Genomic DNA, 25,839 nt, shown 5'->3' with positions numbered 1-25,839 from the left:
CCAGACAGGAATGCTTACCCTTACACCAAACTGACAATCTCTGAATAGCAGCGCTCATTTTATACGAAGCCATAGCGGCCAACCAGTTACTTTATTGCCATTTAATTCCATCTGTAACTGGTTGGCCGCTATGGCTTCGTATAAAATGAGCGCTGCTATTCAGAGATTGTCAGTTTGGTGTAAGGGTAAGCATTCCTGCCTGCAATTGGGAGGTACCGGGTTCGATTCCCGGGCTGGCAACTAATTTTTGGATAGTAGTTCTCATCGAATTTCCATCTAGCTGTTAACCCTGTTGTCAATGTCTGCAGTAGCAGAAGTCTTCGGGGTGATTTACAGGATTTATTTAGGATTTTCGTTAAATAATAACTAAGTACTAGAATTGAGAAAGATAATTGTATAAGACTGATAAGTTCCCATGATCAAACTGTTATTGGTATAAATATAATTATTTACATTAAAAATGAACTACAAATAAAGTACAATTACTCCTAATTGGCGTTGAAAAATCGGATAACAGAACTGCAATTCATTGGACCTCAGAAAACCATATGAATCCACATCCGTCCTTGAAGAAAGGTGTACATAAGCTAGCAATAAATTGAATTTGGGACTAGATTGTTGCTTACTCATTATTCAATAGATGACCAAACGGTCTAATCTTGAACAAGGAGAGAGATGTTGATAAAACAATTCGCTGGGGCAACTCATTCATAACCATTCCATACCACAACCAACTAATTCTCTCATGAGAGAGAGAGAGAGAGAGAGAGAGAGAGAGAGAGAGAGAGAGAGAGAGAGAGAGAGAGAGAGAGAGAGCGAGTGAGAGTGTGGTTGAGAGAGAGAGTAAGTAAAAGAGGACAAGAAAGAGTTATTTGAGGAAGTTTGTGGATATGAAAAATTCAGATTGGAAAGAGCATAATATACAAGCAAATTTGAGAGAATTATAATTGTTGTGCGAAAGGTTTTGAAGCTGAAACTTGCAGGAATTATAAAGGCTGGCACACACCAGTTAGTCATGACAAGACACGTTTAGTCACAATACTTCACATAGTTGCTTATGAAACAACATACACCAATTCTTAAACAACTATGTGAAGTATTGTGACTAATCGTGACTCGTCTTGTAATGACTAACTGGTGTGTGCCTAGCCTTAGTTGGCAACTAATATTAGCCTACAACTCCGGTAGGTCATTCCCTATATTATTTATCCATTTATCTATCCATTTATCAGGTAAGAAAAAAAATACTATGATCGGAAAAGAAAAAAAACAGGCTATTGTCCAAAACTTCTTCAACTTCCTATTTTAGTTTAAAATTGTCCAAATATTATACATAGGTTATGTCCATTTCAATTTCTACACCAAATCACAATCTGGAAATATAATATACAGATTGGATTAGATTAGATTTCTTTATTCATGTATGTTTACTGGGGTGAGCCGAAAAAATATTTTTTTTCGAAGTTGTAATAGCTCGCAAAAGTGTCTCTTTTGGATGGGGAACACAATGAAATAAAAAAAATTAAAATCGGTTGACATCTTCCTGTCGCGCATGGGCACTAAAGTTTGTTAAAAATCTAATAAAAAAAATTTTTCAGAATTTTTTTTCAACTTAAATTTTATTTTTCGTATTGTAATAGGTGAAAAATACTTATAGTATAGCTTAAAATCATTGTGATTTTTCTTCATTTAGGTTCGGCAATATCTACCGGTGGCGCACGGAGCCTAAAATTTGCCAAAATATAGAAATAATCACATTTTCCACAGAACATAACTTGAGCCTTTTCAATCAATGTGGGCTACTCTAAGACAAGTTTGATCAAGCCTGATACAATATGATGGGTGAGTAAAGAAAAACGAGCTTGGTACATTGTTCTTTATTTCACAAATTGTAGAATACAAGAAACTGTTGAATGTTATTGGACAATAAAAACTGAAATAGTAAATGAAGCAAAACTAAATTTTCAAAACTGTCCAATTTTATGTCAAGAATAAAATTCATGTGTTCATAAACTACATTTTTCCTTCTACATTGTTTACTGGCTATGTAGGTTTACGATATTTACTGGCTTATACACTAATTTACATTAAATGACGATAATGCTAGTTATTCAACGAATTTTACAAAGTATAAATAATCAATCAATGGGAATAAAGATTGGATGCAATTAGAATAACGATAATATAATAATGTGATGTAACTTCATAAATCGGCGGTGTTTCAACAAATAATTGCCGATTCTATAAGAAGGATATAAAATATCCTTCCCATTAACACACAACAGAGTGAGTCATATGTATGGGAACTCCTCAATGAATTGGGAACTGTTGTAGATATAATACTGTAACATTCAGGATACGTTATTGGTCAAATATCCAAAATGGCGGCTGATTGAAGTTTTAGTTTTTGAAGAAATAATTGATGAAGTTCAAACAGCCGCCATTTTGGATAAGAATATCATAGAGCATTTTTATTGATGTCATCCTTCTCGTTTTTGAAAGGCCTTTAAAATGATGTATCACACAATGGGTGTCTACATTCAAAATATTTGTGTTACTATCCCTCATTTCTTTAAAAACTACAACTAAAATCAGCCGCCATTTTGGATATAAGTATCATAGAACATTTTCATCGATGCCATCTATCTTCTTCCACAAAGGTCTTTAAAATGATGTAAAACACAATGGGTGTTTACATTCAAAATATTATAGTTACAACCCCTATGTCACCACCTTATGAGGGGTTGAAATTCAGTTGTACGTCAAAAGGTAGAGTATTCGACCAATAACTTATCCTGGAAGTGACAGTATTATATCTACAGCAGTCTTCAACTTATAGAAGGGTTCCCATACATATGACTCACTCTGTGTATTGGCGAGAATACTCATAGGTATATGATCTATAGGTAGGTAATTTTATTTATTATTATAGGTAGGTAATTTAATTCAATTAATTTATTCATAGTTAGGTAATTTAAGTGAAACTAAGTTGCTCTGTTTTCAGTTTTAATCAAATTGATATTTCAATCAGGTAATATGGGTTTTCACTATTCAATATTCTTTATTCCTGATCTAATAGGAGTTTCTAATTGTTAGATGATTGAAATTTGGTTCATAATTTCCAAAATTGTTATTACCTCATCGAAAGTCGGCCTCCGGGCAACTCTCAGGCTGAGTCTCTTTTTCCAGTCTCTTCTAGCGGGACCTCCAAAGCTTGTTGCCATCCTGAAAAAAATAGAAATTTAAATTTGAAAATTTTATGAAATTAACATTATTATTATCGACCACAAAGGTACCTGAGATACTAAAAGTCTATAATCGTATAATCGAAGAAGGAGTGTTGCGATTTGAGTACCTAATATCATAGAGAAACAATAGCGTAAGTAGATATCCCATGGTATAGGGAATTTATGTCGCAACTTTTATTGTTATCTCAAGCCGATTACTGTCGATTATTGTCAATTTTTACTGTTTTGTAGGGGTGAGAGTGTATGAACGGCACAATATGAGAGACTACCAGCGTCATACAGCTGCATAGGAAAGAACTACTTGGACTATCAGCTTGAGATAACAGTAAAAGTTGCGACATAAACGCCCTTTATCATGGGATATCTACTTACGCTATTGTTTCTCTATGCTAATATTCTTCTTTCTAGACAGGATCTCAGTTGATGTTCTGGCTCATACCGTAGAGAAAAGTGGCGTCGAAAGAGTCGAATGCCACCTACACGGTTGGGGCCTCATCTTCAAAATAAATCACAGAGAATAAAGAGTCACTCACAAGATGGGATTTGCTTGCTAAGCTAAATGCATTCTACCGTTCTTTATGGAGAAAAGCATAAGCGGCTCATACACTGGTCCAGCATTGCATGTCGTGTTTGCAGGACGGGCCAAAAAAGGAAGGACCGTGCCAGTGTGTGAGGAATGTCGTGCTAAGCACGTCCTGCATTGCACAGCACGATGGCGAACCGGAAAGGTTTGATTTCCGCCAGGCCAAAAAATATCACTTTCACAACTGACTTCTAGCACGGCACGGATTATATAATCTGCTTCCTGCAAACTTTAAACAGATTAATCATCCTAGAAAGTTCAAAACAATAGTATACAATTGGTTGATTAGCAAAGGAAGACAGAACATAGAAAACATTATTTCAAACAACTAACCTCCTAATGACTTACTTAACACTAACTAATTAATAATACGCACAAAAAAAAACTAACAAAACCTACTCTAGAACATGGTACGCCATAGTGGAGTAAGCCAATTTCCACACAGAAAACTAAACAAGTAGAATTTTTTGTAACTAACTATTGTATGTAATATTGTAATTTATCTAATATTTTGTGTAATTGATGTTGTAGTTTTAGTTTTTTGGGGGGGAAATAAACATTTTATTTATTTATTTATTTATTTATTTATTTATTTATTTATTTATTTATTTATTTATTTATTTATTTATATATAGTGATATCAGAGTAAGGATGAATTCATTTTCGTTTCATATTATCCTTAAAATGCAAAATTTCAAAAAAACCTTGTTTATAGACTACATCGACGCGCAGTTGAAAAAGGAATATTCCTGCCAAATCTCATCGAATTCTATCAACGCGTTTGGCCGTAATCGCATTATATAGGCTACAGACAAACAAAAGAAAATCCGAATTAAAACATAGACCTCACTACGTTCGGTCAACTAGCTTCTTACATTATCTAGTGACCGATTAGATAAATTAACAATGTAGGGATTTCTGAAAGTCCATTCTTCAATCCGCATCAAGAACTGGCAGACTAGATGCAGTTTTCAATGACCTGGAAAGCCTTGTGGAAAGCGAACAGATGGTGCGGCTCGACACAGTTTCCACACACTCATTTTCACCTAATTTTTCTTCTCTCGACCTACTAACTCCATGTAATCCCACACCCACTATCCATCCCATCCTCCTCATTCTCCTCCTCCTCCTCATCCTCCTCCTCCTCCTACTCCTCCTCCTCCCCATCATCCTCCTCCTCGTCACGGTTTCATTTCTACTCATTCTTATCTTCATAGTTTCGTTCACTTCTAGTTTCCTTCTGTCTCTTGTTTCCTCTCTTCCTTTCCCTTGTACTTTCTCCTTCGTCGTTCTCTTCTCTCTTGCTTCGTAGCTCTTATTCTTCTTATTCTTGTTCTGCTTCTTCTTTCTTGTTGTTGTTGTTCTTCTTCTTCTTCTTCTTCTACTTTTTCTCCTTCGTCTCATCCTTTTTCTTCTTCTTCTTCTTCTTCTTCTTCTTCTTCTTTTTCTTCTCCTCTTCCTCATCATCATCATCATCATCATCCTCATCCTCTTCCTGCTCATCATTCTCCTTCTTCTTCTCCATCACCTCCCAATCCTTTTTTCCTCTTCTTCTACTTCTTATTCATCTCCCTCTCTAAACCCGTTATATAATGAATTGTATATATATACTAGCCGTCAGGCTCGCTTCGCTCGCCATATCCGTCTAGCCAGGGGGCTCCGCCCCCTGGACCCCCGACTGGATCGTTCAAGAATGAGGTCAGCAGGCTCGCTTCGCTCGCCTGCATTTTTCATTTGAGCATTTTTATCATAATTATGTTAGGACGATCCATTCGGGGATCCAGACTAAACGTCTGGCTAAACGGATATGGTGAGCGAAGCGAGCCGGGCGGCTAGTAATATAATAACTCAACTTAATGCCAACCTAACAAAATTATTAATTAAGTTATATATTATTAACTGGTTTCGAAGAGGTACTCTATCTAGATTATAGTTCTATATTAACATATGGTATGGACATTTTCCAATTAAAATTAAGAGAATAAGAATAAGATACATGCTAAAAGACGAACTTTAAACCCTTAAAAACCACCCTTAGAGTTAAAATATTGCCAAAAGATTTCTTAGTGCGCCTCTAAAGGGCCAACTGAACATACCTACCAAATTTGAACGTTTTCGGTCCGGTAGATTTTTAGTTCTGCGAGTGAGTGAGTGAGTGAGTGAGTGAGTCAGTCAGTCAGTCAGTCAGTGAGTGCCATTAATTCCAAGCCTACTCCAATTTATTAATCAATAATTTGATCTTATCTACCTATATTTACCTAATATATCTAATTTTTATACTTTATATATATATATATATATATATCTAATTATTCTACTTTATAAATTTTCTGTTTTTTTTCTCTTAAATATCCATATTAATTAAAACTTTTACAATATTTCCATTAATAAATGAATCCTCAGTTCAAATTATGAAATTAACGTTTTGGTAGAGAGTTAGTGGGGAGGATATTTTTAATATTCTTTCCGAAGAATGGACAATGATATGTCCAAAGCTCCGCCAATTTATGTAGATGCATAACAATATAATTATTTATAGTTATTATATTACAATTTGCTTTTTCATATCATATACAGTTCAATAATTATTTTCTTTAACGATTAGTCACAATACTTCACATAGTTGCTTATGAAGCAACACACACCAATTAGTCATTGTAAGTAGACATCTTCTATATATAATAAGAGAGAGTAGGGTTGTGTTTGTTCGTGTGTTCGTGTGTTCGTTTGTTCGCATCAAAACATTTAAACTTGTGGATTGCATACCGGAAAAACGGGAATGATTTAGATCTCCAAATTTTGCACATAGATTCTAAAATATCAATCTCGTGCACCTGGAAGCCCAAATTTTAATTTTCCTTCTAGATTTTTCAAAATTAATGTTATAATTCATTAATGGTACATTCGATTTCATTAAAAAATCACCAAATCATATGGTCGAAATTTAAAAAGGAACATCTGTTTCTATATTGCTTTCTACCTGAAAAACATAGTTATGAAACTTCGTTTTCCTGATGCAATGTTTAGGCCTACACGTGGCATGGATTATTAACTTTTCACCTAAAGTTGATTTTCATGATTTTGAAAATTCATCTATAATTTTTCCTGTATTGTAAGCTATTGTATATAAGTGTATAAGCCATTATATATTGTAATCTACATAAATTAAGTAGTCATTCAGTCCCCACTTATCCTACTCATTTCCTGCTTTCATCCGTTTTCTCCCTTCTATCTCAACTTTCATTTCCTTCCTGTATAATTCTTTCTTTATTCCTCTCCATCATTCCTCCTACTTTCCCCATTTTTACATTACTTTCTTCTTCTTGTTCTTCTTCTTCCTCTTTTTCTTTCTCTTCTCCTTCATCTCAATTTATTATCATTCTTGTTCTCGCTCTTCTTGAATTTTTGTTGATCTTGTGCTATTGCACTTCCACTTACTACCTTCTCCATGTGTTATGTCATAGATGGCCCCGGCCTGCTATATTGCAACGTCGCAGTGTGGGCCCAGAATCTGATACATGATTGGTGAAAAAGATCAACTAGTATTTCCCAAAATATTTTTCACCAATCATGTATTAGATTCTAGGCCTACACTGTGACGTTGCAATATCGTAGGCCGGGGCCTTGTATTAGAGGTTGCTACGGTTATGTGTACAATATACACACACACATAAACACACCAACGGTCATTTCCAGATGCACCCGGACACAAGTTTCGAGACCACAACAAAACTCAACAGAGTAGTGCAGCTACCCACCGCTTTCTTTCGCCAAACGAATGACAGAAACCACAACTAATTCCCGCTTATCTACGACCACAGTTCAGCAAGAGCTTAAGCTGCTGCTCTGCTGCATCCAGGTTTTTCATCAAGTCAAACCAAGCCTGTACTTCACTTATACGGTGAATTCACTCTAAACTATTAGCAGTGGTCAGGATTTCTGTTAAAGAGCCGACAACAAAAGTTTCATAGAGGGCGGAGGGATACAGTAATACACGGTTGGGGCCTCATCTTCAAAATAAATCACAGAGAATAAAGAGTCACTCACAAGATGGGATTTGCTTGCTAAGCTAAATGCATTCTACCGTTCTTTATGGAGAAAAGCATAAGCGGCTCATACACTGGTCCAGCATTGCATGTCGTGTTTGCAGGACGGGCCAAAAAAGGAAGGACCGTGCCAGTGTGTGAGGAATGTCGTGCTAAGCACGTCCTGCATTGCACAGCACGATGGCGAACCGGAAAGGTTTGATTTCCGCCAGGCCAAAAAATATCACTTTCACAACTGACTTCTAGCACGGCACGGATTATATAATCTGCTTCCTGCAAACTTTAAACAGATTAATCATCCTAGAAAGTTCAAAACAATAGTATACAATTGGTTGATTAGCAAAGGAAGACAGAACATAGAAAACATTATTTCAAACAACTAACCTCCTAATGACTTACTTAACACTAACTAATTAATAATACGCACAAAAAAAAACTAACAAAACCTACTCTAGAACATGGTACGCCATAGTGGAGTAAGCCAATTTCCACACAGAAAACTAAACAAGTAGAATTTTTTGTAACTAACTATTGTATGTAATATTGTAATTTATCTAATATTTTGTGTAATTGATGTTGTAGTTTTAGTTTTTTGGGGGGGAAATAAACATTTTATTATTTATTTATTATTTATTTATTTATTTATTTATTTATTTATTTATTTATTTATTTATTTATTTATATATAGTGATATCAGAGTAAGGATGAATTCATTTTCGTTTCATATTATCCTTAAAATGCAAAATTTCAAAAAAACCTTGTTTATAGACTACATCGACGCGCAGTTGAAAAAGGAATATTCCTGCCAAATCTCATCGAATTCTATCAACGCGTTTGGCCGTAATCGCATTATATAGGCTACAGACAAACAAAAGAAAATCCGAATTAAAACATAGACCTCACTACGTTCGGTCAACTAGCTTCTTACATTATCTAGTGACCGATTAGATAAATTAACAATGTAGGGATTTCTGAAAGTCCATTCTTCAATCCGCATCAAGAACTGGCAGACTAGATGCAGTTTTCAATGACCTGGAAAGCCTTGTGGAAAGCGAACAGATGGTGCGGCTCGACACAGTTTCCACACACTCATTTTCACCTAATTTTTCTTCTCTCGACCTACTAACTCCATGTAATCCCACACCCACTATCCATCCCATCCTCCTCATTCTCCTCCTCCTCCTCATCCTCCTCCTCCTCCTACTCCTCCTCCTCCTCCTCATCCTCATCCTCCTCCTCCTCCTACTCCTCCTCCTCCTCCTCCTCCTCCTCTCCTCCTCCTCGTCACGGTTTCATTTCTACTCATTCTTATCTTCATAGTTTCGTTCACTTCTAGTTTCCTTCTGTCTCTTGTTTCCTCTCTTCCTTTCCCTTGTACTTTCTCCTTCGTCGTTCTCTTCTCTCTTGCTTCGTAGCTCTTATTCTTCTTATTCTTGTTCTGCTTCTTCTTTCTTGTTGTTGTTGTTCTTCTTCTTCTTCTTCTTCTACTTTTTCTCCTTCGTCTCATCCTTTTTCTTCTTCTTCTTCTTCTTCTTCTTCTTCTTCTTTTTCTTCTCCTCTTCCTCATCATCATCATCATCATCATCCTCATCCTCTTCCTGCTCATCATTCTCCTTCTTCTTCTCCATCACCTCCCAATCCTTTTTTCCTCTTCTTCTACTTCTTATTCATCTCCCTCTCTAAACCCGTTATATAATGAATTGTATATATATACTAGCCGTCAGGCTCGCTTCGCTCGCCATATCCGTCTAGCCAGGGGGCTCCGCCCCCTGGACCCCCGACTGGATCGTTCAAGAATGAGGTCAGCAGGCTCGCTTCGCTCGCCTGCATTTTTCATTTGAGCATTTTTATCATAATTATGTTAGGACGATCCATTCGGGGATCCAGACTAAACGTCTGGCTAAACGGATATGGTGAGCGAAGCGAGCCGGGCGGCTAGTAATATAATAACTCAACTTAATGCCAACCTAACAAAATTATTAATTAAGTTATATATTATTAACTGGTTTCGAAGAGGTACTCTATCTAGATTATAGTTCTATATTAACATATGGTATGGACATTTTCCAATTAAAATTAAGAGAATAAGAATAAGATACATGCTAAAAGACGAACTTTAAACCCTTAAAAACCACCCTTAGAGTTAAAATATTGCCAAAAGATTTCTTAGTGCGCCTCTAAAGGGCCAACTGAACATACCTACCAAATTTGAACGTTTTCGGTCCGGTAGATTTTTAGTTCTGCGAGTGAGTGAGTGAGTGAGTGAGTGAGTCAGTCAGTCAGTCAGTCAGTGAGTGCCATTAATTCCAAGCCTACTCCAATTTATTAATCAATAATTTGATCTTATCTACCTATATTTACCTAATATATCTAATTTTTATACTTTATATATATATATATATATATATCTAATTATTCTACTTTATAAATTTTCTGTTTTTTTTTCTCTTAAATATCCATATTAATTAAAACTTTTACAATATTTCCATTAATAAATGAATCCTCAGTTCAAATAATGAAATTAACGTTTTGGTAGAGAGTTAGTGGGGAGGATATTTTTAATATTCTTTCCGAAGAATGGACAATGATATGTCCAAAGCTCCGCCAATTTATGTAGATGCATAACAATATAATTATTTATAGTTATTATATTACAATTTGCTTTTTCATATCATATACAGTTCAATAATTATTTTCTTTAACGATTAGTCACAATACTTCACATAGTTGCTTATGAAGCAACACACACCAATTAGTCATTGTAAGTAGACATCTTCTATATATAATAAGAGAGAGTAGGGTTGTGTTTGTTCGTGTGTTTGTGTGTTCGTTTGTTCGCATCAAAACATTTAAACTTGTGGATTGCATACCGGAAAAACGGGAATGATTTAGATCTCCAAATTTTGCACATAGATTCTAAAAATATCAATCTCGTGCACCTGGAAGCCCAAATTTTAATTTTCCTTCTAGATTTTTCAAAATTAATGTTATAATTCATTAATGGTACATTCGATTTCATTAAAAAATCACCAAATCATATGGTCGAAATTTAAAAAGGAACATCTGTTTCTATATTGCTTTCTACCTGAAAAACATAGTTATGAAACTTCGTTTTCCTGATGCAATGTTTAGGCCTACACGTGGCATGGATTATTAACTTTTCACCTAAAGTTGATTTTCATGATTTTGAAAATTCATCTATAATTTTTCCTGTATTGTAAGCTATTGTATATAAGTGTATAAGCCATTATATATTGTAATCTACATAAATTAAGTAGTCATTCAGTCCCCACTTATCCTACTCATTTCCTGCTTTCATCCGTTTTCTCCCTTCTATCTCAACTTTCATTTCCTTCCTGTATAATTCTTTCTTTATTCCTCTCCATCATTCCTCCTACTTTCCCCATTTTTACATTACTTTCTTCTTCTTGTTCTTCTTCTTCCTCTTTTTCTTTCTCTTCTCCTTCATCTCAATTTATTATCATTCTTGTTCTCGCTCTTCTTGAATTTTTGTTGATCTTGTGCTATTGCACTTCCACTTACTACCTTCTCCATGTGTTATGTCATAGATGGCCCCGGCCTGCTATATTGCAACGTCGCAGTGTGGGCCCAGAATCTGATACATGATTGGTGAAAAAGATCAACTAGTATTTCCCAAAATATTTTTCACCAATCATGTATTAGATTCTAGGCCTACACTGTGACGTTGCAATATCGTAGGCCGGGGCCTTGTATTAGAGGTTGCTACGGTTATGTGTACAATATACACACACACATAAACACACCAACGGTCATTTCCAGATGCACCCGGACACAAGTTTCGAGACCACAACAAAACTCAACAGAGTAGTGCAGCTACCCACCGCTTTCTTTCGCCAAACGAATGACAGAAACCACAACTAATTCCCGCTTATCTACGACCACAGTTCAGCAAGAGCTTAAGCTGCTGCTCTGCTGCATCCAGGTTTTTCATCAAGTCAAACCAAGCCTGTACTTCACTTATACGGTGAATTCACTCTAAACTATTAGCAGTGGTCAGGATTTCTGTTAAAGAGCCGACAACAAAAGTTTCATAGAGGGCGGAGGGATACAGTAATACGCGGTCAATAGAGTGGGCTCTATAGGTCAATAGGTGAGCTCTTGGTCTAGTGCTTGGACCTAATGCTTGGTCTGTTGTCTTGGGCACTTGGTTCACGAGAAAACCAAAAATAGGAAGAAAGAGATAGAAAACAAAAGAGAGAAAAAGAGGAAAAAAGAAAGAAAAAGATAACTCTTTGGAAGTAAAGTAAGAGGTGAGTAACAAGATGAGAGTGATCATTTCTGAGCAATTGCTCATATCTATTGGCAGAGAAATAAAAAATACAAATTGTGACAACACATTTCAAAAGCGGGCTGGCATAGCTCGAATTGATAGATAGTGAGCAATTATCACTATTGATAAGATAAGATGCCGGCCAGCTATCATTCCTCTCATGTAGCTTTAATATAATGAAGATTTCAAGTCTCTCCAATCTCATTATGCTGTTCATAAGTGTGAATGTTTTTGTAAAATTATATATTCAATAATCATTGTACCTCTCTCGGAAAGGTGTTCTCTAAATTTTCCCCTCTGGCTCCATGTTTGATTTTGTTTCGTTGAGATTCATGTTATACGTATCACCTACTCAATATTGAGGGTGCTTATTTCCTCCAACCATCACTTTGGGAAAGGGTGTTGGAACGGACTTGCAACGGAGCTCAGCTGGCTTTGTTCACTTCTCTACACTCTTCTCCGGACTCTCGTTGTATGTTGAAGTGTTCGGTTGTGCAATAATTAAACCCAACTGTAAGCCGATCTCCTGGTGACAAATGGTTTTGTCGGAGAAGGCTTAGTTGTTGAAATTGTGCTAGGCCCTGAGGTCTGCGGATTTTTATCTGATCAATAATGTGATCCTAATTCTAGTGGTTTGAGGATCTTGGAATTAAAAACATAGATATGCGGTTGACTGACTGCTCTTATAATAATGAAAATAATATAGAAAATATCACAAAATACATCTTTACAAGGCTAATCAAATAATCAATCTGTCTTTTAGAGACCAACACAACATGTCTTTAAGAGATCAAATACTCATGTCTTTAAGAGATAAAATGAAACACGTCTTTAAGAGATCAAATAAAATACGTCTTTAAGAGACTAAATACAATACGTCTTTAAGAGACCAAATACTCATGTCTTTAAGAGACCAAATACTCATGTCTTTAAGAGATTAAATACAATACGTCTTTAAAAGAGATCAAATACAATACGTCTTTAAGAGACCAAATACTCATGTCTTTAAGAGATTAAATACAATACGTCTTTAAAAGAGATCAAATACAATACGTCTTTAAGGGACCAAATACTCATGTCTTTAAGAGACCAAATTTACGGGGGCACATCTGATATTGTAGTGGGGGGTATCAAGTACTTATCTAAGATCTGTCGTCCTCGAGTCCGGTGTCCAAAGGCTGATGGTCTCCAGGCAACGGGCTACTGGCGTCAGATCGAAGATCGTCTTTCAGCCCCGCACGGCAAAGTCAGATGTCCGATATCACCGGCCATTTCGGTCGGCGAATTCGTAAGCCCTCGTTCGACAGCAAGGCATATTTACAGCTTGATCCTCGAATGAGTATTCAAGAATACACACACACACACACACACACACACACACACACACACACAAAAGCCCCTTAAATGGGTTTTCGACTGTTACTAATCCATAGCCTACAATAATAATAAAGTGCAGAAGTCAACCGCTCTGAATGGAAATTAACTACGCCATTAATAAAAATATTAGCGATTTCAAAACTGATTAGATACTGTAAATGATTTCCAATAATAATAAATAGCTTTAGTCTCCAGGAGAGAACAAAAAACTGTCTGGAAAAGACATTATTCAATCAGGTCAATAAATAATTAAGCTCAGAAAAAATGTCTGTACTCTACAGAATCTAAAAGCGGTCTCCTGTTCAGGTCTCCAAGTAAACCGAATCAGGCTCAAAAAATAGGTATCAGGGCTAGCAATAAAGCCAAAGGAAAATTACCAATTACAAAGGACGTGGTGGGGACGACAATAAATTTCCCTCAATAGAACGAGAAGGGAATACAACTTACAAAGACAGAATACAGGAAAATTCCCTCAGTCAAAGTAGAAGACTCAGCAATAGAATGGACATTCTTCTGATTTTTTATGATGATTTTGCATCTACAACTAATCTAAGTACTCAAGGAAAACGTTGGGAAACAATAGAGAAAATATTGGAATTTAATTACGTAATGTGCGGAATTACATCATGCAACTACTCTGATACCGTGAGAATCGCAAGTCAATCCAGCACTCTAATAAAATTTTATCTTGGAAAAGTTATAATTTTGAAAAAAAATAACTTTCGGCACAACTGCTGACTGCGATACATTAGAAGTTATGAACTAAACGTGAATTAGTGCGAGTGTGCTGATAAACTGGAGAACAAATCAGATCCTGATGCTCTACCGACAGCAGCACATCCAGGGACCAAAATCTTGAAAGCCAGTGAGTCCGTTCCTTTATATCAAAATTAGACACAAGAGGACCCTTGGGTAGATTCAGTTCCACAAAATCTGAGTACTTCTTTGAAATTGTTCACTTAAGACATGTTTTAGCCATGATGCCATTATCAAAATGGCCGAAATATATCGTAAGTGAACAATTTGAAAAAAGGATTCTTGGATTTTTATTTTTCATTTCTATTCAAGAGTAGCCCTAACGAAAAAATAGACAGACAATATGATGACTATTGGCAAAGTTATGAATTAAACACATCACAACCTGTCGTCCAATCAGAAGAGAGTAGGCGGAGTTGGAATTTCACCCAGCACATGCTGCAATCTTGTGGCCGAGATTACAAACTGTTTGATTCATGTAGTGAAGTCCACATTATAATGGCAGTATTTCATTATAATTGGTGTTGCTATCCTTGTCAATTATTCGACAAAGCAGATAGCGCTATCCTTTCCTAGCTCCACAACATTGCCAGATCGTTTCTTAGCTATGTAGAAGTATGATATTAATGCTTTCATATAATATTAACAAAATACTTTGTCTGAGTTATGGAAATGTAATATTAAAATATATTTTCCTGACAAATAACATATAATTGTTTCATCCATTCATTTATTCATTCATTCATTGTATAAAACACTATAATCATAATACAATTATGACATTGGAGGAAAAACTAGGCTGAGCCTGTGCTATTCCTCTCTAAAAATTTCGATAAAATGTTAATGTTGTCCAAAAGTTAAGGTTATGTAATAACACACTGCTTCGTCACTTGATTTTCCGTCCAGGAATAATGAATTGAAAATTTTGAATTATTTATTCATAAATCTATTCATTCATTCACACATAAGCTAAATACAAATGAATACATGCAAAACAATAAAAAAACAATCACAATAAATCAGATAGAAGAGCAGTGGTGCAAAAGAGGGAGGAGGATTGAAGGGTTTTATGTAATAGGAAAACCTTCAATTCTTGAGAAGGTGGAAGAGGTAATCAGGAAAACGGAATACACTTTGGTATGGAAGGACCAGATAGCGGAAGGAAAAAATTTAAACAAGAATTATTGATTATTTTCAACAAGAATGAACAGTTCGTTGATATTACATCAAATATACCGGTATCAGATACCCTCTATAGAAGGCAATGACAAGGCAGAGAATCGCCAACGCTGTTCTCCTATCTTTCTTTCTCCACTGCCATTATAACGTGGAACTCACTACATGTCCAATCAGTTCCTTGATGGAAAGCAATTCAATGCTTTTCTGCACCGAGTCTGTACCATTATAATAGGTAGACGAGGTGACCAAAAACGAGTTATTGTGAGTGGGAGTTGATACTAGCAGATCCACTGAGTTATATATGGAGTTATATGATGACACGAGATACCAATTTGCATGTCAACGATACGAGTTACTCTCATACATATGAATGACCTCTATATTTGACAAGATGAGTTATTCGATGTACCATGCAATGCAGTCTACTGAAAACCTACCTGACATGAGATTCACTGATAACTGACAGTATTACGCGTTAATGACAAATATGCTTCCCATCCCATCCAAATACTGACAGTTATTAGGTACTCGGATCTGTTATTATTATTTTATGAGCTACATGACTATGAATAGTGTGATAGGCCTATAGTAGTCTACACTTAATGTATTTATTATATGCTATTTAGGGGCTGATTAATGTTTGGATTTCAGGTGGTATTAGATAGGTTAATTAGGCTTACACTTGATTAATAATAAGATTGGAAAAACGCATATTGGTCGATACATTATTGACTCATTTTACGAGAGAAATAAAATCTTTATCAACTCTGCTTTCTTATGATCCTTGATGAGGAGAGCTCGAATCTGCAAACGGATTAGCGAAATTATCTCCATGTCAGGATCGATCATATGTTGTGAATGAAAGTCCTACTTAATTTCGCTCCTGGGTTTTGGAAGATTTTGTGTTATAAATAGTCACGGATAAGTACAAAGTTTGTGTTAATTTCATTATTAATTGTTTCTTGATCACGTTTTATTATTTTGTTTTAGATTTTAATTCTTAATTCTATTTTAATAAGCCAAACACCGTTTAGAGGTTAGTTTGAGGTTAGGTTTTCGAGATTTAAAAATAAACATAGATAGTTTACTTGACTAAAATTATAACCAAATTAAAATCCTATCATTTATAAATCAATTATTATTATTGCAAGTAATATAATTTCTTAGATAGGAAGATGAGCTCAAGTAGAACACCGAAGGTTAGTAATAGAAATGTACACATAGCGGGAGTACTTACGCGTTCCCAAAACCAAAATTCAAAAACGCCAAAACCAAAAACCCCAGTTCTTCAAACTACTTTAGCCAAAAAAGTTGCTCAACTACAAAGTAGCCACACTAATTTAAAAAACCAATTAGAAGTAACTCTAAAAACGTCTGAGGAAGAAAGGTTAGGGATGGTAGGAGAAATTAAATCTTTGGAACTGATTATAAAATTACAAGATGAAGACCATAAAAAAGATATACTAAATCTAAAAAATCAATGTAGGAAATAAAGAAACTAAAATCTAAATTTGATAATACTAAATGTATGATAGAACCTCTGTCCAAATGCAAAAAAATAGAATCTAACCTAAATGATGGGAAATGCTCTGAAAATGGTCGAAATAAAACGTACAGTGAGGTTTTGAAGACAGCAACCAAAAATATAGCTGAGGGAAATAAAGATAGGAAAGGGAGAGTTTTGCTACTGACGTCCAGTCATGGACGTGATTGCAGTGATCTCCTTGATAAAAGATTAAAAAATAAATTTGATGTCCAATCTTTTTTCAAGCCAAGTGCATCAATTAATGCAGTTGTAGAGTCAGCTAGGGAACAAACTAAAGACTTTGATGAAAATGACTATCTAATTGTACTGGGTGGCTCAAATAATATAAATGAACCTAACTTGAATCATCTTCTTCAAGTAACAGAAAAAATCAAGGAAATTGTGCCACTCAGCAAAAAAACAAACTTAATAATAAGTACTATTCCTAATAGGTTTGATAGGCCAGAATTAAATGAAGCAATCAATTCGACAAACAAATCAATCCATAATACAATCAACAGCCTAAAAAATAAGAATTCTAAACAACTGGGGATTTGTTTTCTAAATGAAAGGCTTAAAAGACCTAATTTCACTAATCATGGGTTGCATCTAAATCGATCTGGCAAAGTAATCTTTTGTAATAGATTGGCAGAGCTGATTGAAAGCCGTTTGCAATCCTCTGGTTTAAAAACAGTCAAAAAAACAAATAACGATTTTTTAGTAAATTGGCTCAAAACAGGGATAGGGGAATAGCTACAAATGCTAGAGATAGAGGAGCACAAGATGGTAAGGTTTTTAGTATTTATCATCAAAATATTCAGTATCTTCGCAACAAAATTGACAGATTAGAAGTATTTCTCAAACAGGAGGATCCTGACATTGTTATTTTCACAGAGCATGGCTTAAAAATAAAGAAAATAAATCAAGTTAGGATTCCAGGCTATTCACTGAGATCAGAATTTTGTAGAATAGCTCATAGAAGTGGTGGTGTATGTATATTCACTAGCAATGCTAAACATACCCAAACTTATGAACTGGATTTTGTTAAGAGATTTTCTGTTGGGATGGATTTAGAGGTGACGGGACTAAGGTTAAAAATTGATGATCGATTTGAGGTAGCAGTGTTAGGTATCTATAGGTCACCAAATGGAGACTGCCAAAAATTTTGTGAGCTGCTCCATACACTTTTTGGAAATTACAACCGCTCGTTTCACAAATGTTATAGTAGTAGGAGATTTCAATACCGATTTTGCCAGGCAGGATAAAATGACAGAGGATATTAAAGATATTATTGATATGAATAATTTAGAAATTAAGGTCCACGAATATACAAGAGTAACTCGAACTTCACAGACAATTATTGATAATATCCTCACAAATATAGAAGGTTGTAATGTCAGGTTAGGTAGCACAGATCTATCAGATCATAACTATCAAATTTTAGATGTTAAGTTGCAGGGCCAGAATCCAAGCAGAAAAAAAACTTTTGTGAAAGAAATTCAGCAATATGAGCTAGGAAATATGAATTGTTTGAAGCAGGAACTGCTTCAAGAAAATTGGAGTAGTGTTTATAACAGTTGTAACCTAGATTACAAATATAAGCAATTCATTGATACTCTAAGATTCCACATTAGTGTATGCTGTCCGATAAAAAAAGTCAAAGTAAAAAGTAAATTGAACAAAGTAGATAAATGGATAACTGAAGATATTCTTACTCAAAGAAATATTGTTAGGGAAGCTTATGAGGAATTTAAATTAGTGAGGGATGTTCCGAGTGAAGTCAAATACAAATGTCTAGAGAAAAACTATGCAAAAGAAGTGAGGAAAGCTAAGTATAAGAAAACAGCTGAAATATTAACAACTAGTACCAATTTAAACTCTGCTGTTTGGGAGGTAATTAATAGAAATAGGAGAGCAGCTCAAAAAGATACAGTTACTAATGTCCCTAGGATAATCGATGAACATGGAAATTATATGGATGATAGTATAGACATTTGTAACTTTTTCAATAAATATTATCAACAGGTTGCATATAATATCCAAAAGTCACTGAACACTAATACTTATAATACAACTACATTAAATGCTGAGCCAATTGAAAAGGTATTTAAATTTCATCCATTATCAAGAGATGAGTTGTCAAGAATAATAAAAAATTTGAATAACAAAGAAACAGTAGGATTGGATGGGGTCTCAAGCAAAATTTTGAAAGAATGTGAAAATGGATTACTGGACCCTTTATTGCATCTCCTTGATACTTCACTAGAGCAGGGTATTTTCCCTGATGATCTGAAACAAGGAAAAATTTTGCCAATTTTCAAGAGCGGTGATTCTGAAAGAGTTGAAAATTATAGATCCATTAGTATTCTAAATGTAATAAGTAAAATTTTTGAAAGAGTAGTTTTAAATAGGTTATTGATGCACCTGGAAGAAATTAATTTCATATGTGATGAACAGCATGGGTTCCAGAAAGGGAAATCTACTAAGACTGCAATAGTATCCCTTGTTGAAAGACTAATAGATATAATAGATTCAGGTGAGAAGGCAGCCGCAATATTTCTTGATTTATCCAAAGCTTTTGATTGTGTGAACCATAGAATATTATTGGAAATACTAAAAACTGTAGGTGTGAATGGTGTAGAACTAAAATGGTTTGAATCATATCTCATAGGTAGAAACCAGTGTGTTGAGCTTACCAAGTTGGATGGGAATGAAATAGTAAAAATTAAATCTCAAAAACTGGAGGTCCAGGCTGGAGTACCTCAAGGCTCAATTCTGGGCCCCTTACTGTTTCTGTTGTATGTGAACCAATTACCAAAAGAGTTAAAAGATCACAGAGCTCTGTTGTTTGCTGATGACACATCGCTTATCTTTAACAATTATTTATTAGATAGTCTAGAAATAAATGCTTTTACTGGAGTACAGTCAATTGTCCAATTCTTGAAGCAAAGGCAATTAACAATAAATAGTAAGAAATGTCAATTCCTACAATTCAAAAGTAAATATAATTCAGTAGAGGATAGAGAAATAAATGTGTTTGTAGAGGAAAATGAATTAGTCCAAGAAGAGGAAGTAGCATTCTTGGGAATTTTATTGGACAGGAAATTAACATGGCATCCTTACATTGAGAGGATATGTAATAAGATATCATCTGGGGTATTTGTCCTGCGGCAGCTTGCTAGGCTGAATGATAAAAAACTACTGTTAACTGCTTACCATGGACTTATACTATCTCATATTAGGTATGCTATTTTAGTATGGGGTAATTCATCTCAACAAAATATGGACAGAGTGTTTAAGATTCAAAAGAAGGCACTCAGATGTATAGAGAAAGTGAATAGGTTAGACTCTTGTAGGCCTTTATTTAAAAAGCTTGGTCTATTAACTGTGCCATCTTTGTATGTATATGAAGTTGTAATGCATGTGAAAACGAGTGGTGTGATCCAGAATTCAGATGTTCATGAGTATAATACGCGAAACAGAGCAGATTATCATATAATGGGTCACAATAGTAGGTTATTTGAACAAAAACCAGATTATATTGGTAGGAAATTTTATAACAAGCTACCTCAAATCTTGAAAAGTAATGATGATTTGAAGATTTTCAAAAAACAAATTAAAAAATATTTAGTTGATAGAGCTTTTTATAGTGTACAAGAATTCCTTTCAAACCTAAACTAGGTTGAACTACTTAGTGTTAGAATTATTATGTAATAACATGACTTGTCTTATACTCCATGACTGGAGTCTTTAGGACGTAATCTGAAAAAAAAATTTCATGACCACTTGAATATATTGGAAAACGCAAATTGGTCAGTACACATTATTATTCTCATTTTTCGGGTGAAAAGATCATTATCAAATTTGATTTCTCATGCTCCTTGATGCTAGGTACTTGAATCTGCAAACGGATAAGGAGAATTGTTTTCCGTTCAGGAGATATGACCACTTGAAAAACGCAAAGTGGTCAATACATAATTTTTCTCATTTTTTGGCGAAAATAAAGTAATTATCAACTCGACTTTTTCATGCTCCTTGATGCGAGGAGCTCCAATCTGCAAACGGATCAGCAAAATCTCCCCCCGTTAAGGAGATATCCCCCCGTTAAGGAGATAACTTAAATATATTAAAAACGCAATTTGGTCAGTACATTATTTTACTCATTTTTTTCAGGGAAAATAAAATCTTTATCAACTCTGCCTTCTTATGCTCTTTGATGTGACAAACTCGAATTTGCAAACGCATCAGCAAAATTCTGTCATTCTCAGGAGATATGACCCCTTAAATATATTGAAAACCGCAAATTGGTCAGTACATTACTATTCTCATTTTCTCGAGAGAAATAAGATCATTATAACCTCTGCTTTCTTATGGTCCTTAATGTGAGGAATTGGAATCTGCAAACGGATCAGCAGAATTCCCTACCGTTCAGGAAATATGACCACTTGAATATGTTGAAAAACGCAAATTAGTCAGTATTTTATTTTTCTCATTTTACGGGAGGAACAAAATCATTATCTACTCTGCCTTCTTATGGTCTTTGATGTGAAGAACTCGAATCTGCAGACGGATTAGCATAATTCCTTCTTGTTTAAGAGTTATGACCTCTTGAATATTGAGAAAAACGCAAATTGGTCAATACATTATTTTTCTCATTTTCCATGTAAATAAAACCTTTATCAACTCTGCCTTCTTATGGTTTTTGATGCGAGGAACTCGAATCTGCAAACAGATTAGTAAAATTTTCGTCCGTTCAGGAGATATGACCACTTAAATATAAAAACGCAAATTGTTCAGTACATTATTTTTCTCATTTTTTCAGGAAAATTGAAATCATTATAAACTCTGACCTCTTATGATCCTTGATGCGAGGAACTCAAATCTGCAAACGAAATAGCGAAATTATCTTCAGGTCAGGAGATATGACCACTTAAATATATTGCAATACGCAAAATGGTCAGTATATTATTTTCCTCATTATTTTTCCGGGAGAAATAAGAATGTTATCAACTCTGTCTTCTTATGCTCTTTGATGTGAAGAACTCGAATCTGCAAACGGATTAGCAACATTCTCTCCTGTTCAGGAGATATGACCACTTAATTGGAATTTGATAATAATAAATAAGGAATATGGAAGGATAATAATGAATAAGTGAACTTGATGGTGAAGAATAACTCCAATGATACCTCTTTGAAGAATTAAATTTTAAATTGTTTCTTATTATATTCATTGTTACGTCAACATCTTCATCTTCGTTACCTTCCCTTATTTTTTCCCTCCTATCTAATTACACACAAACCATTAGAATGATCACAATTACATATTCTTAATTGAAATGTTCTCCCACAACGCTATTCTCTGTGAAGTTCATTCTATTTCTAGAGCTGAAATATTGTATTACGGTGGAGTTCAGTACATTTTGGAATCCGAATATGTTGGGATCAAAAACACGCATTCTGAATTCAATAGCAGTACAGCGCATATTCCAATATACCATTAATCTGACCGGCTTACTTGGTCTCTGAGTTTTATTTGTATATTTGACGAGAGAATTTTCCTGGAATGGAAATCGGTTTTGCATTTAAAATGGGAATGGATAATGGAACGGATTGAATTTTGGGGAATAATATGGAGTTATTATTCAAAATATGATTGAGTTGCTTGATGGCATGGGAAAGCTTTGTTCATTTTCCCCATGAAGCAAACATTTGAATAGACTTTTCTAAAAGAAATGACCTATTATAATCTTTATTAAAATGAAATAAATCAAAGCTACGATGTTCTTTCGTGGAGTTTCTCATATACGAATCATGTTTCTCAGATTCCCAACACTGTAAGGCTAGTTACACACACATCGATTTTTTGCCGTCCTTATAAAATTCTATTGGATCGAACAGATGATGTCAAACAGATGGTGTGTGTCAATTTCCGTTTAATCTGGTAGAATTAAAATCGACGACAAAAGATCGAACGTCCAATCAATGTGTGTGTAACTGGCTTAAAAGTTGAATTATCACTACTTGTCATTATTCTTCCAATTAGTCATGCTAAGTCGTCGTCGTCGTCTTCCTACAAGGATTAGGCAAATTCCGACTTCAAACTCACCATCACATCCATCTTTTACGGGGTCTGCCCACACTTCTCCTTCCAACCGGGTTATACAACATGACTGCCCTGGGAATCCTGTCGCTCTCCATCCTTTCAACATGCTCTTTCCAGTTTTGCCGATTTTCTTCGATCTTCTGCCATATGGAGATTATGTTGAGCTCGCTTCTTATATCAACATTATGAAGCCTATCTTCCCTTGTGCACCCTTTTACTGCTCTTAAAAACCTCATTTCGGCAGCCTGTAACCTACTCCATTCTTTCTTTCTAGGTATCCAAGATTCAGAGCCATATAAGAGCGTTGGAATAGCCATAACCTTATAGAATTTGAGTTTTGTCTCTCTCCTGGCTCTGTTTCTCAAAGTCCTATTTATTGTTCCACAAATGGATTGGAATCTATTCAATTTTACACTCAAGTCTTGGTCCATTTCATAGGTTATATCAACCCAAATACTTGAAATGTGATACTTGTTCCAGGACTTTATTATCGAGGACTATTTTAGATCTCAATGGATATTTTCCCTGAAAAGCCATCACCTTCGTTTCGCTGGATGAGATCTTCATGCCATACTCAGCACTGAGGAGATTCAGATGGTATAATGCTCTCTGCAGATCATCCTCAGTTTCTTGCAATATTACCTGGTCATCAGCGAACCACAGTGAACTGAGAATCATTGTAGGAGATATTTGGATGCCTCCTTGTATCTTTCGCTTCCAACTTCTACACAGATCATCAGCATACACATTGAACAATGTTGGAGAGAGCGGACAACCTTGTCTTAAGCCAACATTGGTGCAAATTTCCTGTGTTAATGAACCTGAACAATCCAAGATTATAGTCGTTCCATGATACAAGCTCTTGATAACCTCAACTAGGTGGATTGGGAAACCTCTTCTTATTAATTTTCCAAATAATAACTGTCAATCTACTTTGTCAAAAGCTTTTTCGTAGTCTACAAATGCAAGGTGTGTCTCTACATTAAATTCTACTCGTTTTGCAATTATCTGTGTCAATGAAAAAACATCGTCAATACAAGTCATTCCTTTTCTAAAGCCGGCCTGCTCTTCTAATAAAAGCACATCCGAGATTTTTCTGAGCCTATTGTTCTTATTAACTATAACATAGTCAATCAACGATCTGTAGCCTCTTGCTGCCCAAGTGTATTTGTGAATGTCCTTTTTTTTGAAGAAAGTATTTGTGATTTTTAGATCATTGAATGTACAGAAATCACGTGAATGTCTCCCATTATCATTCAAATGACATTCTCCTAAAGTTCCTACCACCTGTGGAATTGGATGATTTCCAACACGAGCATTCAAATCGCCAGCAAAAATGACATAGTCTGATTTCTTACAAGATTTCAGTTGTCGCTGTAAAATGTCATAAAACTCTATAGTTTCTGCCTTTCTTCCTTCCTCTGGAGCATACACACCAATCAATGTCAAGAAGCCTCTGTCTACTTCAAATCTGATTCTTATAGCTCTTTCATCGACAAAGGCATATCTCTCTATTCTATTTTTCCATTTCCGGTCAACCAACACCATCACTCCAGCACAAGCTCTCCTATTTTGTTCAACACCACTCCAAACCTCCACGTAATCTCCCCAATCCTTGGTGCCTTTTAGCTTTTTTTGGTCTCGGTGATCACTGCTACGTTCACTTTACGGTGTTTCAGCTCTTTCATCAGCTCGCCCTCCTTCTTATTTACACCTCTCACATTCCAGGTTGCAAAAATCAATGTTTCCGTTATCCCAAATCATTTTTTCTTTGGCGGTCCATTTTGTTTATCCGTTTTTCCGGTCCTATCCGAGGCTGTTTGAAGTTCACCAGTAAGTCGAAGATCCCCCGGCCGCGTTATGAGCGCTGCGCAGGTTAAGTTCAATGGTGGGGCCGCCACCTTGCTGCATCTGAACTCACAGGATTTGTATGAGGTTTACTCCCTTAGACAAGTTGCTTCCACCTCAGCTAATGAGTCTTGTCTACCCAATAAATTAGAAAAGAAAAACGAAGAAGATTAGTCAAGGAAGACCAGACAGAGAAAGTAAGGGAATAGAGAATAGCAAAAAGCTCAGTCAATAGAAGAGATGCTCAGTCAATGAAGAGATAGAAGTCATGCTAAGTAATCAGTTGAATTCAAATATCTTTCTTTTATAGTTTGAATTGAGTAGACAAAAATCATGGTTAATTCCGTCAATCCAACATGAAGCAATTCCTTTTTATTTTATTATGTACATGGAAATTGGAAAATTGAGTGTGCGCATCAAATGTGGAAGTCTCATTCACAAGTTCTCATCGACAAGAGAAAAATGCGAAAATCAATTATTCCACAGAATAAGTTGAGAATTGTGTGGAATAAATAGAATTCAAATCACTATGACATCACTCAAATTCAGGAATCTGAGTGTCATCAACATTAAGCAAGTAGTTTGATTAGATAAAATCAGAGTATTTTCATTGATTGATGTTGCAATATGCTGCCTTATACACCAATTTACAACAAATGGCAGTGTTGATATTAATTATTCAATGAATCTCACAAGAAATGAAAACCATAATATAATAACCATAAAATAACCATATAAAATAACCATAATATAATATTGTGATGTAACATGAATCGACAGTGTTTCAACAAATGAATTGTAGATTCTTTGAAAAGGATAAGGAATACAATAAAAGGATATTTATTTATTTATATACATGTAT

The 25,839-nt window shown here is 35.2% G+C and overlaps 1 protein-coding gene across 1 annotated transcript in view; it reads right to left on the bottom strand.

Annotated features, from left to right (window-relative positions):
• The window catches only part of LOC111044161 (adenylate cyclase type 6), a gene marked incomplete in the record, with an annotated part of 477,477 nt that overhangs the window by 98,596 nt on the left and 353,042 nt on the right, over positions 1-25,839 (bottom strand). Inside the window, 1 exon segment of the mRNA XM_039424881.1 lies at positions 3,138-3,225. Coding sequence (XP_039280815.1) covers positions 3,138-3,224 — 87 coding nt within the window.

This window comes from Nilaparvata lugens, chromosome 3 (assembly GCF_014356525.2).
Source record: "Nilaparvata lugens isolate BPH chromosome 3, ASM1435652v1, whole genome shotgun sequence".
Classification (NCBI taxonomy): domain Eukaryota; kingdom Metazoa; phylum Arthropoda; class Insecta; order Hemiptera; family Delphacidae; genus Nilaparvata; species Nilaparvata lugens.
Note: the sequence above shows the minus strand (reverse complement) of the source record. Positions and strands in the feature narration are given on the sequence as shown.